The 21216-nt window shown below is 33.0% G+C and overlaps 1 protein-coding gene across 4 annotated transcripts; it reads left to right on the forward strand.

Annotated features, from left to right (window-relative positions):
• The first annotated feature begins 1134 nt into the window (after positions 1-1134).
• MRH2 (Armadillo/beta-catenin repeat family protein / kinesin motor family protein) lies at positions 1135-19491 on the forward strand. 4 transcript variants are annotated; one of them, XM_020681312.3, is made up of 22 exons: positions 1135-1590; positions 1886-1986; positions 2176-2298; positions 2522-2707; positions 3059-3280; positions 3411-3564; positions 3752-3901; positions 4287-4375; positions 5742-5954; positions 6177-6311; positions 6849-7025; positions 7305-7484; positions 7749-7928; positions 8715-8834; positions 8997-9125; positions 9199-9310; positions 9408-9500; positions 15631-15756; positions 17065-17190; positions 18089-18232; positions 18310-18438; positions 19157-19491. In XM_020681312.3, the coding sequence occupies exons 1-22, from the start codon at positions 1329-1331 to the stop codon at positions 19303-19305; spliced, it is 3300 nt and encodes a 1099-aa protein (XP_020536971.1). In that variant the 5' UTR covers positions 1135-1328; the 3' UTR covers positions 19306-19491. The 4 variants fall into 4 exon arrangements, with proteins under 4 accessions (XP_020536971.1, XP_020536970.1, XP_012078449.1 ...); XM_020681311.3 differs by having other exon boundaries at positions 1136-1590; positions 6846-7025; XM_012223059.3 differs by lacking the exon at positions 7749-7928 and having other exon boundaries at positions 1138-1590; positions 6846-7025.
• Positions 19492-21216: the final 1725 nt, after the last annotated feature.

Raw genomic sequence — 21216 nt, forward strand, 5'->3', positions numbered from 1 at the left:
ACTTGTCTTTTTCACATGTCTCTTATTATAATTTTTTTTAAAAAAAACTCTTGAATATAGTTTGATTTTCCTTTTTTAAAAAGGATAATACTTTCATTTTCTTCTTCTATTTAATGAGCATTTTTATCAACAAGTATACTATTATTACTAATTTTAATAATATATAATAAAGATCTACCATCACAATTATTTAGTAAACTTCAATGCACTAGAACTATATTTAATTGAACCTACACAACATTGGGAGATGACTGCTAAATTTAATTATAATTAGTCTTCTATCCGCGCAATGTGTGAATTGTATAATTTTTTACTTTTTAATTAATTTGAATGTAATTTTCATGAAAATTATTTTAATTTAAATTCGCGTTGCTTTAATTTAAATAATTTACTTATGTACTCTTGATTAAATGATGGAAGGTAAAATTATAGGTTCTTTTTTAAATTCTCAAATATTGAATTGAAATATTAATTAGCACAATTAATTAGTGTAAGCAAATTATTATTATTCAATTGATATATTTAGTTAATTATTTATTTTTTCTCTTTGAAATTCTCATATATTCAAATTAAATGAAGTATAAGAATATTTAATCTTAATGAATAAATTTTAGTGAATTGAAATTAATATTTTAATTCTATTTGTTAATATAATTATATTATTTAATTATTTTTTATTAACTATAACTCGATTATAACTCCATTAGTTTTTTTATAGAATAAAAACTATTTAAAAAAAATTATTTTTATTTTATATTAATTATAATGAAATCTTATTAGTTAATTATAACTCTATTATTTAATGAAGAACATTTAATTTTTATTTAAATATAAAAATATTAATTATAATGAAAAATAAGATATCATATCAATCACTTTCATATTTTAATATATGTCACGTAAGCATTTAAATTTTAAAAATTATATATTTATATAAAAAGATAGATATGTGTTTGACCTAACCAATGAAATAAAATAAAAAATATTAAATATATAAAATATATATTTATTAATTTTAATAAATAAAAACCATAAAACTAATTTTGAAATTTGAAAAATGATCGTCTCTGAGTCTCTTTCAATCAGCTGTGTATGTAAACAGTCACTAAACAAAGACATTTGCCGTCCGTAACGTTACTCGCTGACAAATGACAACTACACCACCAAACCTCTTACAGGACAACGCGGGAACCATTTCTATCTCTCTCTTTCATCGTGCCGTCCTCAATCTCACTTTCTCTCTCTAGACTTCTTCTTTTGTTTAAATTCCAAATATCCAGCCTTGAAAAATGTATGTTTTTATCTCTTCTCTCTGATGCTCTGATTCCATGAAACCAATGGCTTCTGGTGCTAATGTCAGAACGACGTCGTTGGCGTCTTACAAAGCTGAAAAGCAGCAACAAACTCATTCTTCTACTGGATCTTTGTCTTCGTCTTTGAATTTGAATTCGAGTACAAGAAATGTGAATAATAGTAGTATTAGTAATAGTAACAGTAATGCACACCAAAATCGCTCCAGTAAAGCTGGGCTTTCACGACGTTCTTCTCACTCTCGTTCTCACTCTTCTCTCCATTCCGACGACGACAATGGTCTCTCTTTCTCTCTACAAGGATTTGGTGTTGGATTGGAAGTGTATTTTCTTTTGAGTGTTTTTATTGGAACTTGTGCAAAATCACTGTTCTTACCTTTTTCTTTTCTAATTTTCATTGAAATGGGAAAAAATTTTGGATAAAATGCAATTTTCAAAATTTTAATAAAGAAATAAATGCAATGCGAGAGAAATCTTTGATTTCGTTTGAAACTTGCTTATGATTTTCTTTTTTTCACTTCTTTGTACTGCTTAATCATATGATTTCTTGACTCTATTATCCTTTTTGGCCCAAGATTCTGGAAGAGTGAGAGTTGCTGTTAGGCTAAGACCAAGAAATGCTGAAGAACTCATTTCCGATGCTGATTTTTCTGATTGTGTTGAATTGCAGCCAGAGGTGGCTTCCTTTTTTCTTTTTCTTTTTTGCTTTTGATATTCTATGTTTTTGATAGTGCCATTAAGAAGTGAAAAGGCACTCGCTTTTTATGATTGTGTTTATGCAATTTTTTTATATATGGGCCTTTTCAGTTTACATGTATAATTTTATGAAAATTGCCTAATCAAGATTCTTCTTTGTTTCATTCAGCTAAGAAGGTTGAAATTGAGAAAAAACAATTGGAATTCTGAATCATACAGATTTGATGAAATTTTTACTGAAACTGCCTCTCAAAAGAGAGTTTATGAAGCAGTGGCAAAGCCTGTTGTTGACGTAAGTGATTGAGTAGGGTAGGCTAAAGACATTGGTGATTCAACATATTCTTTTAAAAATAAGGAATGTGCATTTCGAATCTCTAAATGTTTATGCATTTGCTTTGGACATGTTTTCTATGCCAGCGTGCCCTTTGCATATGATTGTCACACAAGCAATTAAATTTGCTAATGGTTGGATGACATGTTAACTGCGTGCTGTGAATTTTGATGCAATTTTGCAGAGTGTATTGAGTGGATATAATGGGACAGTTATGGCTTACGGTCAAACAGGCACTGGAAAGACTTATACAGTTGGTAGATTGGGCAAAATTGATGCATCGGAGCGTGGTATTATGGTCAGAGCTCTGGAGGACATAATTGCTAATGCAAGCCCTGCTTCTGATGTCATCGAAATCTCCTATTTACAGGTGCCGAAGCACTCCTGTTACATGTTAGCATGCTTGATTGTTTAATATGAACTGAAGATATGGTTGGGTATGAGTGCTGTATTACATTTGTCTATGTTGTTGTATCATGACATGATGCTAAAAGATAGTCTTATTACAAGTTATAACTTGTCAACGTTACTTTTATCTTTCACTTTTCATGTTCTAGAAATAATGTGATTGTCTATCATGAGCATCACTTGCTCATGCTCATAACCAAATACAAATTAGCAATCAGTAAAGCAGTTAATAATACCATTTGGTTTTTGTTGCTTTTCTTTAATTTATTTATGTATAATTATTCTCCATTCTCACTTAATGATATTGCTCCAGTTGTATATGGAGTCAATACAAGATTTGCTTGCCCCAGAAAAGATTAACATCCCTATTAATGAGGATCCAAGGACTGGGGAAGTATCATTGCCTGGTGCTACAATTGTCCAAGTTCAAGACCTTGATCATTTTTTTGAACTACTGCAAATTGGTGAAGCAAACCGTCATGCAGCAAATACAAGGCAGAATACAGAATCTTCACGAAGTCATGCAATTCTAATGGTGGGATTCTTTTAGGCTTTTAGCTTTTCTTGGTAAATGTGCCTTTAAATTTGTTGAGAGTATGTCCATAATGGTTTTTCATTAATGATGATATCGGAACTTAATTATCTGAACCTATTTGATATTCTAGGTTTATGTACGAAGATCCATCCATCAAAACGTAGATGAAATAAATTCTCAAGATGAAAAAACTGAGTTACCTGGCATCAACGGCATACCTAGAGTTAGAAAAAGCAAGTTGCTGCTTGTGGATCTTGCTGGATCTGAAAGATTGGATAAGTCTGGTTTGTCAGTGATACATTCTTAAATTGATATTTTTACTTTAAACCTGGCACTTCTTCCATTTTTTTGGCCATTTTTTAAATTTTCCTTTAGTTACTGTTTAATGGCATAAAATGATACCTATAAGAAAATTTACATAAACTTGCCAGTGTTCTTAAAAAAATACTTAGATTTTTCCTTGTTGTGCAGGCAGCGAAGGGCACATGCTTGAAGAGGCCAAATTTATTAATCTTTCTCTCACGTCTCTTGGCAAATGTATAAATGCATTAGCTGAAAATAGTCCACATATACCCACAAGGGATTCTAAGTTGACCAGATTGCTGCGTGATTCATTTGGAGGTCAATCTCTCTAATCCTTCCTTTATGCTTTCTGTCTCAGTTTTTGCTTTTCATGTTGAACATGATTATATGAAATTTCAGGATTCACATAAGCTATCTCCAATGCAACTTCATGTCATATCAACTATTTTTGGTTTTCTAGGATATTGATACGTCGATATTCTGTTTTGTAATACCTTCATGATTACACTGTTTTATCACATTATATATCCTGTGTGCAAGTGGATGAATAACATCCTTTGACTTATTGTTTGGGCATTTGACATTTGAGTGCCACAATGGGTACTGATACATTGCAAGTACTCTATTCTTTTCAGATGAATTATTATCTTAAATTTTTTTCTCAATTTTCTCCTGGAAATCACTTTTCCTTCCAATTAAATAGGCTCTGCGAGGACTTCACTTATAATAACAATTGGGCCATCTTTAAGGCATCATGCAGAGACAACTAGCACAATTATGTTTGGGCAACGGGTGAGTCATAAATATTAAAGAGTATATTTTATCATTTGGGAATTCTACTGCGTCTCACAATTTAATCACTTTGATATTTGATCCTTCAATAATTGTGCAAGTATATGGTTATGGATGTTTTAATGTTATTAGGAATGCCATGTATACTCCACTTTTTTTTTTTTTTGTGGACACAAATCCTTGAAACTTAATGCTGATTTAAGACTTAACTGAGTTGCAAATTTGGTCTTTGGATGCAATTGCACTAATGTTAGAGAAAAGTCAACATGAAATAGGCATATTTTATTATTAACAAAGTTTGCACGGTTTACTTTCATTGAATTTAATTAAATGCAATGTCCTACTTAAACTGTAAATTTGTCCTGTTTCAATTGTGTAAATGAGGGATTAGTTCTACATCTTGTTTATCTATGATTTATTGAAGGGAATGCAACATAGTGTGTTAATTTGAAATGGAGAGAGGCAACACTGAGATTGGCATAGCTGGGAAATCGATCTGCTATTCATGTTGTTGGTTAGTGTGTTATTCTAGGCTATGGGGGATGTATTTTCCTGGTGAATCCTCAGTCCTTGAATAATGCGGATGTCCTGTCTTTTTTAGAATGTAGTGGTAGACTTGGCATGGTGTATGAAATTGTCTGAAATCTAGAAAAAAAAAAAAAAAAGAGCACAAGTATCTACCATGATGAGCTGATTTGGAGAGTTTTGCATTATTACAAATTGAAAGGGTAGAGGTGAACTGGGTAAGAGGTGAAAATGTGTGATGTAAGCTTACTTGGGCTTGGACCAACTAATGTTAAAAGGTTAGTACTAACCAATTAGCTAGCTTAGCTTGCCACCCCTATATGCCTTTGTTGATTTGGTATTTAGTCGATGTGAGATTCTTAACATCCAATTAGCTAGCTTAGCTTGCCACCCTTATATGCCTTTGTGGATTTGGTATTTAGTCTATGTGGGATTCTTAACATGCATATTTTATAGCAACATAAAGCCATTCACAGCTTGTAATCGTACATGGAAAGGTCATAAAATAGAAAGTGTTCTGAGTGTTAATTCATTCTGGCTTCAGTCTGCTACTTTGCAAAAGTTTGCCTATCACTAGGCTCTCCAAAAATATTAGTTAGGTGGTTCTAAGGTTGAATGGAGTTAGAAAATTTTGTAACATATATTTATATATAAAATAAATTTCTTTCATCTTCTCGTCTGATATTTAAATGCGATGATGCTATTCTAATAGTACTCAAGTTTAATGATGGTTTTCTCATGTAAATTCTCCAATTTTGGCTACCATTGCATGTTATTTTTATTGTGCAGTTCCATGTTAAGATGGACTTACCCCAAAAGCCTAAACCGTTCTTTTTTACAGGCAATGAAAATAGTGAACATGGTAAAGCTTAAAGAAGAATATGATTATGAAAGTCAATGTCGGAAACTTCAGACTCAGGTAGATCAGCTTGCTGCAGAAATAGATAGGGAGCAGAAGTTGAGAGAGAATGTAAAATATGACTTGGAAAAACAGCTCAAAGAATGTGAAGAGTCTTTTGCTCAAACAAAAAAAAACCTAGTCACAAGGTCCGAGGTAGTTGTCTATCTAGCTTGCATATCGTTTCTTATTGTTCATTGCCCTGAAGATTTATATATCTTTTTATTGCAAGTCATGAATTAAAAGTTATTTATGTCTAGATAGTTCTTACTTTCTTTCATTATAATCAAACACCTTATTCTGGCTACATTTATTCTCTATCCAAATATTTATTTCAATAGTATTCTTCCGTTTCCTTAAATTTTCATTGCCTTACAGTTTATAGAGAAGGAAAATACTGGACTGGAACTGAAGATGAAGGACATGTTAAATGAATTGGACCATCTAAAGGACCAGAATGATTTGATGCATAACAAAATTGAATTGCTAGAAATGAGTTTAAAACATAGCCAGGTACTTTCATGATTGAGTTGGACCTTGCTTGGTTCGTTTATTTATACATTTTTATAAAATATGCACTTCTAGTAATGTGGCACCTATCATGTTTTGATGATTCAATTTCAACTTTTTCTTGAGAAAATTTTCACTGTTATATATGCAGGAACAAGAAAAGCCTATTCAGAAATCACTCAATGTGGTTCAAGCCTTTTATATAACAGCATCACATTTATTCATTTGATAAAGTACTTAAAGCTAGCTAACACCTAATCAGTTTATTTCTTCAGAAATCACTTGATGTGGTTCAAGCCTTTTATATAATAGCATCACATTTATTCATTCGATAAAGTAGTTAAAGCTAGCTAACACCTAATCAGTTTATTTTTCAGAAATCACTTACTGTGGTTCAGGCCTCATATATTTTTAGAATTACATTTATTCATTTGATAAAGTAATTAAAGCTAGTAACACCTAATCAGTTTTTTAATTTGCAAACAATTTGACCCATTTGAAAGTAAGTACTTGTGCTGTTGTTTTGATTGTTAGTAGCAGCAAGAGCTGGAAAATTCTGCCTATCAGAAAGCACTAGCTGAAACCACTCAGATGTATGAAAAGAGGATATCAGAGTTAAACAGGCAGCTAGAAGAAGAGCATGCTCATTGTGAAAGCATTGAAGAACAATTAAATTTAGTTAAGAAGCTCCTGACTGACAGTCAGAAATCGATTAAGGTTAGGAATTTACAATTATATTTATACTCCTCTAGTTTAAGAGTTAATTATATGCATTCTATACTTGGGAAGGACTTCAGTTTTTGTCAAGTGACATCTTAAAATCAGAAGGACAAAGAAAAATACATCATATTTCCTTCGAGATTCTTCATGTTCCTGCCACCTTCATATATATCCAGTTTAAGATTTTGATAAATATTTCATCTTACCTGAATTTTTTTCCATTTTTTTCAACTTAAATCTAAATGAAAGAAACATAATGGTGTTTTTGCATTGCAGCAATATGAGATGGAAAATTCAATGTATCAGAAAGCACTTGCCGACACCACTCAGATGTATGAGAAAAAAATAGCAGAGTTAAATAAGGAGCTAGAAGATGAGCATGCTCTGACTGAAAGTGTTGAAGAACAATTAGATATGACAAAGAGGCTCCTAAATGATAGTCAGAAGTCAAACCAGGTTAGTATTTTCATGGTTCCTTCTCCAGTTCTAATTTTAAGTATCCTTGTTTTTTCACTGGTTCACTTCTGGGATTATATGTTTCTTTCCTTTGAATTGAAAAGAAAGTGTATCAATCTATAAAATTATGATTTATTTATTTCTTGAGTTTTTTCATCCACATGAATATTATTTAAGATTTAGAATTGATTCTGAGAAATTTCATTTGCCATAAACTTTAATGAAATAATAACAAAACCTGATGCCATTTTTTGTTGGTAGCAGCAACATGAGGTTGAAAATTTCACCTACCAAAAAGCACTCACAGAAACCACACAGCTATATGAGAAGAAAATAGCAGAGCTAGTTAAGCAATTAGAGAATGAGCATGCGCGTTTTGAAGGCGTGGAACAACAGTTAGATCTAGCAAATAAGCTTCATAGTGATTATCAGGATTCAATTCAGGTTTACTCAATAAGATTTAATAAGACAAACGAGTTGACTTTTCAGTTTAGCTTGATTTCCATAAATTTTTCTCCTTTAATGACAAGAAATATGAACCTTTTCTTATTGTTCAGGCTGATGTTTTTTACTCTTTAGAGACTTCAAATTGTGCATGTTGAATGGATTCTTCATATCGGATTTGGAGTATCTATAATGCTTAAAATGGAAAACATTCATTTGATGTTTCTGAAACTGGCTTTTCCAAGGAAAACATTGACATTCTTTTTTATGTTTTGGAACTGTGATAAAGCAAAACAGTTTTGAAAATAAAAAGATAAACTGGGTCCATGCTTTTGCTAAACAGTTTGTCTTTTGTGCTTTTCTCAACATGGTGATGCATCTGTACTTTCAAACTACTTCTAGTTTGTATACCTTGCCAAAAGATAATTAAGTTCGGGAGTTTTATAGTTCCTCTTTATCAAGTATCATGATTTGTTCATCAAAATATACCGTTTTCTTGTAGTTCTATGATACATGTTTTCCTCTATTCTGTCACATAAGAGGTCTGAAGACAACTTTGTTTTTATTCAACTAAAAAACTTTGAAATCTGTAACTTGCAAAATAAGGCATGGCTGAATGAAAGAGATGCAACTTTTTGACAATGTAAATTAGGCATTTGACATATTTCACAAGCCATTTGTAGGCCCACCTGGGCATGTAGTGGTGATAATTTTTTGAATTCTATGTAAATCATGTATCTAGAACACCTGTAGTTCTGATAAATATTAGTTTGTTTTTTGATGTAGGATTTGGAAGAGATTGAAGAACTAAGGGTGAAGTTACAAGAAATGTATCAACTGCATGAAACCACTCAAACTGAACTCAGATCCTTGAAATCAAACAACAAAGATTTGTTACAAGAGAAGGTATGGTCTGGTTGTAATATTGGATGGCGTGTGTAATATTTTTTTGAATTTTCAATACCTTTTAATTGCATTAACATGAAATCTTCAATAGTATATCTTATATTCTGTTAGACCCTTGAAAATGTACTAACAATTGAAATATCAAAACCTTTTTTTATGAAGGCAACACTAAGTGAAGAACTTTGTGACCTGAAGCGAAGACTTTTAGCTGAAGAAAAGCAACGAAAGAGCATGGAACATGAGTTGACCAAACTAAAGAAAAGCTCACATGAAAATGACAATAACTTCGAGGTTAATCATACTAAGCATTTTTTAATAATCTTTAAAATATTTTTCATATTTTCTAACATTATTCCTCATTCAGGATAAGAAATCATACATGAAGGAACATATTTGTAAAGGATTGTGCAAGTCAAATCCCTCAAAGGAGACACTATCTTGTCAGAGAGCAACAATTGCTAAGATTTGTGAAGAAGGTAAGATTTATGTCAAGCCATACATATGTGCTCAAGTTTCTTCAGATTTCCTACTTCAGACTTCCTGACAACAAATAACTGGGATTCACTAATTCAGTTGGACTGCAAAAGATACTACAATTATTAACATCTGAAGATTCTGATGTCCAAACCCATGCTGTGAAAGTGATTGCTAATCTTGCCGCTGAAGGTATGCTGGTTTTTTCATTGGGGCCAACTTTTACTTATTCTTCACAAAAATCAAATCTTTGTTTTATTTTTTAATTAACTTATGCATAACCTTTAAATTTTTTTTTTTCATTTTACCCCATTCTTTTACTCTTTTTTCTCCTCTCCCTGCATTCTTCAGATTTCAACTTTCCTCCTGAGCTTCCTCTCTTTGCCACAGTTATGTTTTCCCCCATGTATTTTCTTCATACTCCTTATTTTTTGGAATTCCCTTGAACACACACCTTTTCTTTTATCGTGTTGTATAAAAGAAAATATTTGTGGATTCACTCCAAACAATGAGGGAAAAAAAAGTCAACACTAGGACACCAATAATTGTTTTCTGCATACTAACTGTCCACAGATTTTTTTATCAATCATTTTGTGGGAGACATTTAACCAAGTTTCAAAATTAATTAGATGGTTCCAAGTCCAAAATTTCTTTCAATATTTTGCTTAGCCTCCAAATTTGGTAGTTGGATACTTTATCATGTATTATGTAAAAGAATGTGGAAAATTATTGTTGTATATTTTTCATCAATAGGGTCACATATATATATACATATACAGGATACTATAAATCTATTAGGAATCTAACTCCTAACAGAACTCTATTTACAACTAGTCCTTAACACTCCCCCTCAAGTTGGAGCATAGATGTTAATCATGCCCAACTTGTTACAAAGATAGTTAACCCGAGGTTCATTTAGAGCTTTTGTAAAGATATCTCCTAACTGTTCACTTGTTTTAACATGCCCTGTAGAGATAACACCCTGTTGTATCTTTTCACGAATGAAATGACAATCAATTTCGATATGTTTTGTTCGTTCATGGAATACTGGATTTGATGCAATGTGAAGAGCAGCTTGATTATCACACCATAACTTTGCAGGCAAGGATGACTTGAAGCCAATTTCCTCTAACAATTGACGAATCCAAATTGTCTCACAAGTAGATTGCGCCATAGCTCGATATTCTGATTCAGCACTCGATCGTGAGACTACATTTTGTTTCTTGCTCCTCCACGATATCAAGTTTCCACCCACAAAGATACAATATCCTGAAGTTGATCTTCTATCAACCTTCGAACCTGCCCAATCCGCATCCGAAAAACACTCAATGTCCAAATGCCCATGATTACTGTAAAGGAGGCCACGACCTGGATTACCTTTCAAGTAGCACAAAATTTGTCCTAAAGCTTCCCAATGAATAACAGTAGGAGAAGACATAAACTGGCTTAAGACGCTCACAGAGTAAGCAATATCTGGACGTGTTACCGTAAGATAATTCAGTTTGCCCACCAATCTTCTATACATCTCAGGATCATCAAATAACTTACCATCAATAGAAAGTTACAAATTAGGAGTCCTTGGAGTACTGCATGACTTGGCACCCAACTTTCCAGTTTCCTTTAGTAAGTCAAGGACATACTTCCTTTGAGATAAGAAGATGCCTCTCTTACACCTAGATACTTCTATACCCAAAAAATACTTCAACAATCCTAAGTCTTTTGTCTGGAACTGAGTCTGGAGGAATGACTTGAGTGATGTAATGCCTGTAGAATCACTCCCTGTAATAACAATGTCATCAACATAAACCACAAGTAGAATCAAACCAGTGTTAGTACTTTTGAAAAATACAGAATGATCAGAAGTACTCTTCTGCATGCCAAATTGGTGAACCACATTGCAAAATCTACCAAACCAAGCTCGAGGACTCTGTTTTAGGCCATAAAGAGATTTTCGAAGTTTACACACTTTACCCAACTCCCCTTGAGCAACAAAGCCTGGTGGTTGTTCCATATAAACTTCCTCCTGAAGATCCCCATGAAGAAAGACATTCTTAACATCTAGTTGATGTAAAGGCCAGTCAAAAGTAGTTGCTAAAGAAATAAACAAACGAACAGAAGACAATTTGGCCATAGGAGAAAAAGTATCAGAGTAATCAAGGGGATAAATCTGAGAATAGCCCTTAGCAACTAATCGAGCCTTGAGACGGGCAACAGATCCATCAAGATTCATTTTAACTGTGAAAACCCATTTACAACCAATAGCTTTCTTACCTGCCGGGAGAGGCACAAGATCCCAAGTACCATTAGCATCTAAGGTAGCCATCTCCTCTTTCATTGCTGCACACCAACCAGGATGGGACAAAGCTTGGACAACAGTTTTAGGGATAGAGACAGAGTCTAGGTTACTTACAAAACAACGAGATGAAGGAGAAAGATAATCATAACTAACAAAAGAAGAAATAGGATAGGTACACGTGCGTTTACCTTTTCGAAGAGCAATGGGAAGGTCAAGGTCTGACGGAGCAGTGGATGGCACAGGCTCAGGTTGAGTGGAGGGAACCGGATCTTCTGTTGAAGCGATAGATAGGGGAAGTGAGTCAAGAGTTCCTGGTCTCCTGGAATAAACCTGTTCAAAACGAGGGCGGACGGATGCTAGTGCAGGAGGGGGAATAGGAGGAGCAGACGCTGTAGCAGGAGCAGGAGCAGGTGCAAGTTCAGGAACAGGAACAAGAGCATGAGCAGGAGAGCTAGGAAATTGTTGGATAGTGTAGACTAAAAACTCATCATCCTCCCCCTCACTCTTATATATAGGAGAAGGAAAAAATGAAGTATTCTCAAAAAATGTGACATCCACAGAAATAAGATAACGGTCAAGATCGGGAGAGAAACAACTATATCCCTTTTGATGCCGAGAATACCCAAGGAAAATACAACGAAGGGATTTTGGATCTAATTTAGAAACCTGTGGACGAACATCACGAACAAAACAAGTACAACCAAAAATACGAGGTTCAATAGGGAATAAAAGTTTAGAAGGAAACAAGACACTATAAGGAATTGCACCATTAAGCACAGAAGAAGGCATACGATTAATCAAAAAACATGCAGTAGAGACAGCATCCGCCCAAAAATGTTTAGGGACCTTCATTTGAAATAGGAGTGCCCTAGCAACCTCAAGAAGATGTCGATTTTTTCTTTCTGCAACCCCATTTTGAGAAGGAGTATCAACATAAGATGTTTGATGAAGAATACCATTTTGTGACATATAAGATTGAAAGGAACTAGATAGATATTCTTTAGCATTGTCACTTTGCAATGTGCGAACAGAGGTATTAAATTGATTTTTAATCTCAGCACAAAAGGAACAGAAAATAGAGAATATCTCAGAACGATTTTTCATTAAAAATAACCAAGTAACATAAGAATAATCATCCACAAAAGTTACGAAATATCGTAAGCCAGTTTTAGAAATAACAGGACATGGACCCCAAACATCAAAATGAACTAACTCAAAAGGGGATGAAGTCTGTTTATTGACTCAAGGAACTAAAGGTAAACGATGATGTTTGGCAAATTGACAAGATTCACATTCTAAAATCGATAAAGACTGAAACTGCGGACACAACTTCTTTAAAGTAGTTAATGAAGGATGACCCAAACAACAATGAACCTTAAGAGGAGAGAGAGCACCAACACAAACCAGAGATGACGAAACTTGTTCATCCAAAAGATAAAGGGCACCAGACTCACGTCCTCTACCAATAATCCGCTTCGTCAAAAGATCCTGAAACACACAATAGGTAGGATAAAATTTAACACAACAATTCAGTAGACGAGTAATTTTGCTAACAGATAATAGATTGAACAAAAAACAAGGCAAACAAAAAACAGAAGACAACGGAAAAGATGGGATGGGATTGGCGGTGCCAATACACTTAACAGAAGATGTGGACCCATCAGCTAGAGTAACATGACGATTAAATTGTTCAGGTTCTTTAACTAAGGATAAGAGACTAGAGTTACCTGTCATATGATCTGTGCAACCAGAATCAATGACCCACTCTGATGAGGTAGATATAAGACATGTAGTAGGAGTACCTGAATTGGCAGCAGCAGCAGTTGAGGAATCAGTAGACTTAGAAGAGCGGTATTTAGAGAGCTCAGCATACTCCGCAACAGAAATTATTACAGTGTTCTCAGAAGAAGTAACTGCAGAATCTTAAGTGGCCATATTTACCCTTGGGGGCTTATTTAGCAGTTTCTTACAATACCGTTTAGTGTGACCAGGTTCATGGCAATAACGGCAGATAAGAATGCTTGCCTCCTGATTAATTGGTCCATTACTACGGTTATGTCCTCCTCTTCCTCTGTTTCCTGGCTGTCTAACTATGTGATTACGACTCACAAGGGCACTATTATCATAAGGGGAAGGGGTATGAGAACCTTAAGTACGTAGTAATCTGGCAAAAGTCTCCTGAAGAGAGGTTACGTCACTGCCTGAAAGAACCTATGATTTGGCAGTTTCAAAAGTCGGAGCATGACCTGCAAGAAAACTCATTACAGCCAATTGTTCTCGCTGAGTCTGTTGAACCTTAATATCGGAGCTAAATGGGAATAAAACATTAAGTTCCTCGTAAATCTTCTTAAATTCCATGAAATAAGCTGTGAGGGGTTTATCTTGCTGGCCGGCTCGATAAAATCCTTTGCAGGCCTCATACATATAGGATAGATTACCTTTTCCCGAGTACAAAAATTCAAGATAATCCATCAGTTCCTTAACAAACTCACAATGATTAATTAAACCAATTACCTCACCGTCAATCGAATTCCGAAGCTGTAAAAATAATCGAGCATCCTCTCTAAGCCAGATTTGCCTAGCAGCTCCTTCAGGTGGATCATTGGTCAAGTGGTCATCCTTATCCAAACTACGAAAATATATGCGAACTGTTTTACTCCATGCCAGAAAATTGGAGCCAGTAAGTTTGTATTCCGTTATTCTATTCAGTAATGGCACCACATCAGTGATGACAGGTTTCGATTATGAAGTCTCCATGATTTGTGATGAAACGCTCAAAAACAAATGTAACACAGGAAAACCACAATTCTTGGTAACTTGATAGCAGAATAGCAAATAGGCAGCAGCACAATATAAATTCACAAATTCAGACTGTACCCGGCAAGGCGACAGCAAAGGTGCAGCACAAAAAACACAACAAAAGTCAAAGAGAGCCGACGCAACACACTGGGTTGCACTATACTGGCAGAATTGACGCCGGAAACTGGAGCCGGTGACCGAAGATGGCCGGACGCGCCCTCACGCGCCGGCGCGTGAAGAAGGGCAGAAACTTTCGAGTGGCGCGTGAAGCCCACTCGCGGGGATTCCGGTGACCGGATTCGGAGGGAGAGCCGATCGGCGGCCTGGCCTTCTTCCTAGGGTGGCGGTGAGACAAAAACACCAGCCTATGTGGGTGACCTAGACTGGCAGTCACCAAAAACTACCTCTACCTGTAGTTTCAACGCAAAAAAAAAGAGCAGAGAAAAAAAATAACGAGCCCAGTGGCTCTGATACCATGTAAAAGAATGTGGAAAATTATTGTTGTATATTTTTCATCAATAGAGTCACATATATATACATATACAGGATACTATAAACCTATTAGGAATCTAACTCCTAACAGAACTCTATTTACAACTAGTCCTTAACAATATATTTTTTGGATGTTCCAACAATGCAAGGCCACTAGTTATCTAGATGCATCCAAAATTGATGTTATATCAAGGCTTTTATAAACAAGAAAATATACATCATTAGTAAAGGAACTTCAGATTAGCAACAAAGGACTAAATAAAGCTCTTGTAGTAAGACTCATAAATTAATCCTTAAGGTAAGTAGGAAGAAATGAATTTATATTAATTGTGAACCAAAATATATTACAGACATGTCTACAATTAGGAGCATATTTTATTTATTATATTTTGAATAAATATCATTATTAAAAATATTTATTAATGACTTTTCATAAATGTCAATTATGGCAATGCTTTTCTTGGTCAATTCATGTGTTTCCCCATATTATTATATATATTATAGATTTATTGTATTTTTTTAACATTAGTTTGGATTTCTATAGAAGTTCTTGACACCTCGACATCAGGTTATTGTTGATTGGATTAAAAAAATATTTTGACTTTTTTAGGCAATTTCTTGTATTTTTCATTGTTGTTCTCTTGGTTGTACATCTCATAGGGTGACTTTCATTTTGTTTAACTATTTGAAAACTAATAGTGAATTTTTCTAATGCTGAGTTTTATGTATTCTTAGATATTAATCAAGAAAGGATTGTGGAGGAAGGAGGGTTAGACGCATTGCTTATGCTGTTGAAATCTTCACAAAATGCTACCATACTCAGAGTGGCTTCCGGGGCCATTGCCAATTTGGCAATGAATGGTAATCTTAAATATTTTTCTTTTGGCGTATGGTATATTATATATCTTGTTTATGTTATTGCATTTGTAGTTCATGCCTTTTATTCCTTCCATTTAGAACCATTATATTAGGAGGCCCACATTAAGTCTGAGTCAGAAATATTTCAATATTTTATAACATTTTTGGTTTTTGAATGGCCGAATACATAAATTCACCCATGAACTTTGTAACTTTAACTTTGTAACACCCTTAACTTTTAGTATGACCCATAACTTATAAAATTTCACATATAAAATGCTTCAACTTGCATAATAATGTTATTGAACACTTCAACTTGCAAAATAATGTTATTGAACACTTCAACTTGTAAAATTAGATCAATTAAATACTATTGGATGATTGACAGATATGAAACTATTGTTTCAAAATTTGTGCTAAATGCATATCAAATCAATATTTTACATATAAAAACCCCCTAAAACTATTGTTGTTAGTGTGGAAAAGTGTACAATGCTACCAAAATTCATAATTTTAGGGTGCACAATAGATCTCTCTCAAAGTTGAGGGTGTCATTAGGTTAAAGTGACAAAGTTTATGGGTGAATTTATGTTTTTGGTCGTCTTTGGATTTTATCAAACTATATGTTTGTTTTCAATACAATTCCTATAGATTACACAAATGAAATTTGAATCCGAACAATATTGATAAATACCAAGGTTCTCTCTGTGTGTGTTTGTGTTTGTGTTTGTGTTTGTATATATATATATATATATATATATATATGCACATGTAGTCACACAAATGAAGAAGTTATTTGGATTGACAATTTCATGTGTTTTATTTTCCATTGATTAAGCCACTTGTATCTAGTACGTGAAATTAATCAATTCAAATATTGGCAAGTATCATTAATACTGTAAATAATTTTAGTTTGTCGATACATACTTCAAGTTCCTTATTCATATTTGATTGTCTCAATTTGCCTTATTCATATTTCAAGTTCCTTACAATAAGATAGGTTTATCCTCGCAGTAAAATAAAAATGGGCATTGCCATGGCATGGCCTGTGCCAAAAGATTACACCTCTATGGGTTGCATTTTAAGAGAAACAAGCTGGTTGCTATTATTATTATTATTGTTTGTGAAGCTATAAAACATGATTTCTTGTTGCTCCTGAATCATGAAGAATTTTTATCAAATATTCTAAGCTTCTTTTCTATTAATTTATTAGTTAATGATGCCTTTCTAAAGCAAAATATATGGTAGTGATGTCTAGAGAACTAGTTCTGTTAGTTTTTATCATTTACAATCATCATAAAATCTTTGCAGAAATGAATCAAGGATTAATAATGAGCAAAGGTGGTGCAAAGCTGCTAGCAAAAACAGCATCCAAAACAGATGATCCGCAAACTCTTAGAATGGTAGCTGGTGGGCTAGCTAATTTATGTGGAAATGGTAAGCTGATCTTGTAATGTATTACTGTCACATCCTTGGACATTCAATTTTTCTGCATGCTAAACAGGGTAACACTTAGACTTGTTCGCGGGCAGGCCGTGGACTTCAATTTATTAAGAAAAGTGTGAATTGGGTGAGTTGTGCATTGAGAAAATTCGACATTTCCAAACTCAAGCCTGGTCCATGAACATGTCTAGTAACACATAGCCACAGCTCTATAATGCTGTTTTTGTGTTCCCTGGAAACAACCGTATAGATATGGTCTAAAATTTTGTAAAGAACTAGCATGAAATAAGTTGAAATTTTTAAAGAGTCATAGGTCATATTCATTATTTTTCTATCAGGAACCAATTGGGAAAAAGTGAGGATAATAAATCAAAACTTGCTATGCCACTGACTAAAGGAGTGATAATTTTAACAATTTGCTGAAGATAAAAAAGATTGTCATGTATAACTTTTCAATTTTTGAAAATGAAAAAAGAAATGTTTTAAGTCATGTGAAGTTTTAGGTTTTATCAAGCACAATCAAGTCAGATTTTTATGAGATACAGGACTTCTTAGCATAAATTACATAGTATGAATATTATGCACCAACTGCTCCCACCCCTTTGGGGGGTTGTGGTGAGGAATCATTTTAAGTTAATTGCCATTGAAAGTACATTCTGAGCGTTGTTATGAAATGGACTATGGCGTGAGATGATGCCTGTCTTTTAGGACTATGGTCTCATTGAAAATTCTACTATTTCTTTGCATTGAATACATAATTATGTGCTAAACATTCTCTATATCTTGCGTGAAGATGAACAAAGACAGGTTTTCATTAGCTGTAGAGCTCATGCTCATGTATCAAATAGAAGGTTTTTTTGTATATCAATGTAAATAATTTGCCATTCTATAGAAAACTTACATACGATGCTAAAAGAAGATGGAGGCATGAAGGCTCTTTTGGAAATGTTAAAATCCAAGAATAATGATGTCATTGCACAAGTCGCAAGGGGGATGGCTAATTTTGCAAAATGCGAATCACGAAGCATACTTAAAGGTTTGTGGATCAGTAATTTTTGTGGTCACTTACAACTGATCTTTACTCACAATGAATGTGACAAACTATTGTTGCAGGGCATAGAAAAGGTCATTCACTTCTAATGGAGGATGGCACTCTTGAATGGTTGATTGCCAACTCCAACACTACTTCAGCTTCAACTAGACGCCATATCGAGCTTGCTCTTTGTCATTTGGCCCAAAATGGTAAAATTCCCCATTTAGGCTCCTGTGTTGACATAAAATAATAAGGATTTTTAAATTGATGGAGAAAATTTGAAACCAAATGTTTTCAGTTCTAGAAAAATGAATGTTAAGAAATTTCCTCGAGTAGCAACTAGAAATCTCTGTCGAGAAAGGGTAGAGCAGAGATTTTTTAACACAGGCACATACAAAAAATGCCGGTTTTTTAAACAGAACCTCTCAAGGACGTATTACATTGTTTATACTAACTCTTATTTACTTGAGAGTTTAGACAGAAAAAGTACAAAAGAAGATGGCCTTGAGACCTTCAAACCTCAGCCATAATCACTCTCGTGTACTGAAGTCTTCTAAGCTTATAACAAGACATTCTTTCTACCCAACCCGCTACAATGTTAGCACAGGAATAAACTAAAGTGATTTGTAAATTTAACAAATTGAAAAGGAGAATATAAGTTCTAAATTTTTGAGTTAAAATTGTTAGGCTGCATGTGCTTAAAGAAGTGGTGATGGCTAATTTGGTATTTATTGAGATTATGATTCAGTGAAACTAAGAAATGTAAAACTTAAGAGCGAAAATAATGAATCTCATTTCACAGTAGTAACATTTCGCATCACTTGTTCTTGATTCTGTGGCATGCATTTGTTGAGATGTGCACATTTCTTATTTGTCTGTTATAGGAAATTCTACATCTCTGTTTACTAACACAAATATCTCTGGTAGAGGACAATGCCAAGGATTTCATTTCAGGAGGAGGTTTAAAAGAACTAGTACGAATATCAGTTGAATCCAATCGAGAAGATATCCGCAACCTTGCAAAGAAGACATTGAAAATGAATTCACTATTTCAAGGTATGGTACATCAGGAGTGATAGTAAAAAATTGTGTTGTTGATCAATTTAGTGTAATTGGTGGCATGATCAAGGGAAGCAATTTATTGAACCGGACAGAGTAAAAGATTTCGCAGTAGTTTTACCAAATATGCAATGTAATTATTATTATACAATGAAGTTATATTCAATCAAATCATTGAATGAAATTAGTTTTTTCATGAGCTATTGGTGAGATTCTGAATTTAGTATGTCATTGCATCACCTTCATGGAAATTCTTACGAGGAAAATATGAAAAGTGAAGATTACAGGAACAAATGTTGTTGAATGGAACATTTGACACTCTGCTGATTAGATATAAAGGAGGGATGTGCTTCATCAGTTGAATAACGTGTTTGTAACTCCTGATGCCATATCAGCATATTTTTATATACCATTTTTATTATTTTTATGGGTGAATTAAAGTTTTCAAATATTATTTTTTCTAAGAACGCGAACTAAAATATTTTTTCTCCTGTCTAACAAAAAATAATTTCTTTTTCTCTTTAATATTATAAATAAGCTAACTATATATTAAAATAATATAATATTATCACTATTAAAATAATATGATTTATATTATTGTAACTTCAACTCTTGACTTAGGAAAAACTGTGTATTTGCAATTTATTTTATACTAATATGCCTTTCTCAATTAGATCTATTTTAAATATTGCTATTATTAATTTTATAATTATTTTTAACTAATATGAAATTATGAGCATCAAAATTATTCCAAAATTCTACATCATTATCAATTAAAAAAATGTGGTTATTCTCTAAAAAAATATAATTATACGTGAAATATAACTTTTATTAGTAAAAATATACGTATGATATGAATTTTTATTATCTTCATAGATTTAATTTTTGAATTTCATATATTGTTATTTTTATTATTTTTTAACATATAAATACTTGTGTTATAAAAATTTATTGAACTATTTTTTTTTATATTGAGAAATAATGAAAAATACTGTAGTATTTAAAAAGAATAATTTATCCAGAAAAATTTAAAGAAAAATATACTTGAAAACAACTTAAAAAGAGAGAGAGATACTGAGTTCGCAACAACTTTTCTAGTAGCTTTTAGCATTTTTTTTTATAATGTTCGGTAACATAGCATTTGAATTAGTCTTTGAAAGTTAAAGTTGTGTTTTATAAAAATTAAATCATCTAATGTTTAGCTTTGGAGCATGTTAGGCAATTTTAGCAGTTCTAATAGATATTAGCTATTACAGTAGCTTTCAGCGGTTAGATATTAACTGTTAATAATTATTTATTTATGTAGCGGTTTAAAATTAAAGTGTTATGTAAAAATAAGAATTTGATTAATTGTTTAGTATAAAAAAAAAACAAAAAAGGGTAAAGTCATAGCAAGCAAGGCAAAAACAAATAATGGGCATATGCATTATAAAAAATTTTATAAAACACTAAACATTAATAAAGATAACATTTCATGAAACATTCAATTCAAACTCTAAACATTATGCTAGATTGACATTACCGAAGACAATAATTAATTAAAAAAATATTTTAACTCAATTAAAACACTAAATACTATTCCAAACGCTCTTATTTTTTACAAGTTTCCTGCGCCATTTGTTTATTCTCGGCGGTCGGTACACCGTTTTACCGTAGAACGATCAATTAGTTTACAGGCCCATTAGTTAATTAATTTAAGCCCATAGCCCATAAAAATCAAAATATGATATAAACAACTGATATTTTAGAGGACTGTGCCTCGATTTTTTTTTTTTTTTTAGCCTTAATGATAATATATTACAATGTTTTTTTTTTTTTAAGGAAAGTTGTTCACTGTTGTAAATCTAAAAATAGAGCAACATATATAAGATTAGGAGGGACATGACCCTACTCCTTAATATCAGACTCAAAATAGATATTTGCTAATA

Source organism: Jatropha curcas, chromosome 5, assembly GCF_041381405.1.
Source record: "Jatropha curcas cultivar XTBG-Jc1 chromosome 5, XTBG_Jcur_1.0, whole genome shotgun sequence".
Taxonomy (NCBI): domain Eukaryota; kingdom Viridiplantae; phylum Streptophyta; class Magnoliopsida; order Malpighiales; family Euphorbiaceae; genus Jatropha; species Jatropha curcas.

Excerpts from the sequence above, each read along its gene's own strand:
- MRH2 (XM_020681311.3), top strand. The coding sequence starts at position 1,329 with ATGAAACCAATGGCTTCTGGTGCTAATGTCAGAACGACGTCGTTGGCG. Across the intron at positions 3,902-4,286 it reads GCTGCGTGATTCATTTGGAG|GCTCTGCGAGGACTTCACTT; the intron begins GTCAATCTCTCT and ends CCAATTAAATAG. Across the intron at positions 18,233-18,309 it reads ATCACGAAGCATACTTAAAG|GGCATAGAAAAGGTCATTCA; the intron begins GTTTGTGGATCA and ends CTATTGTTGCAG.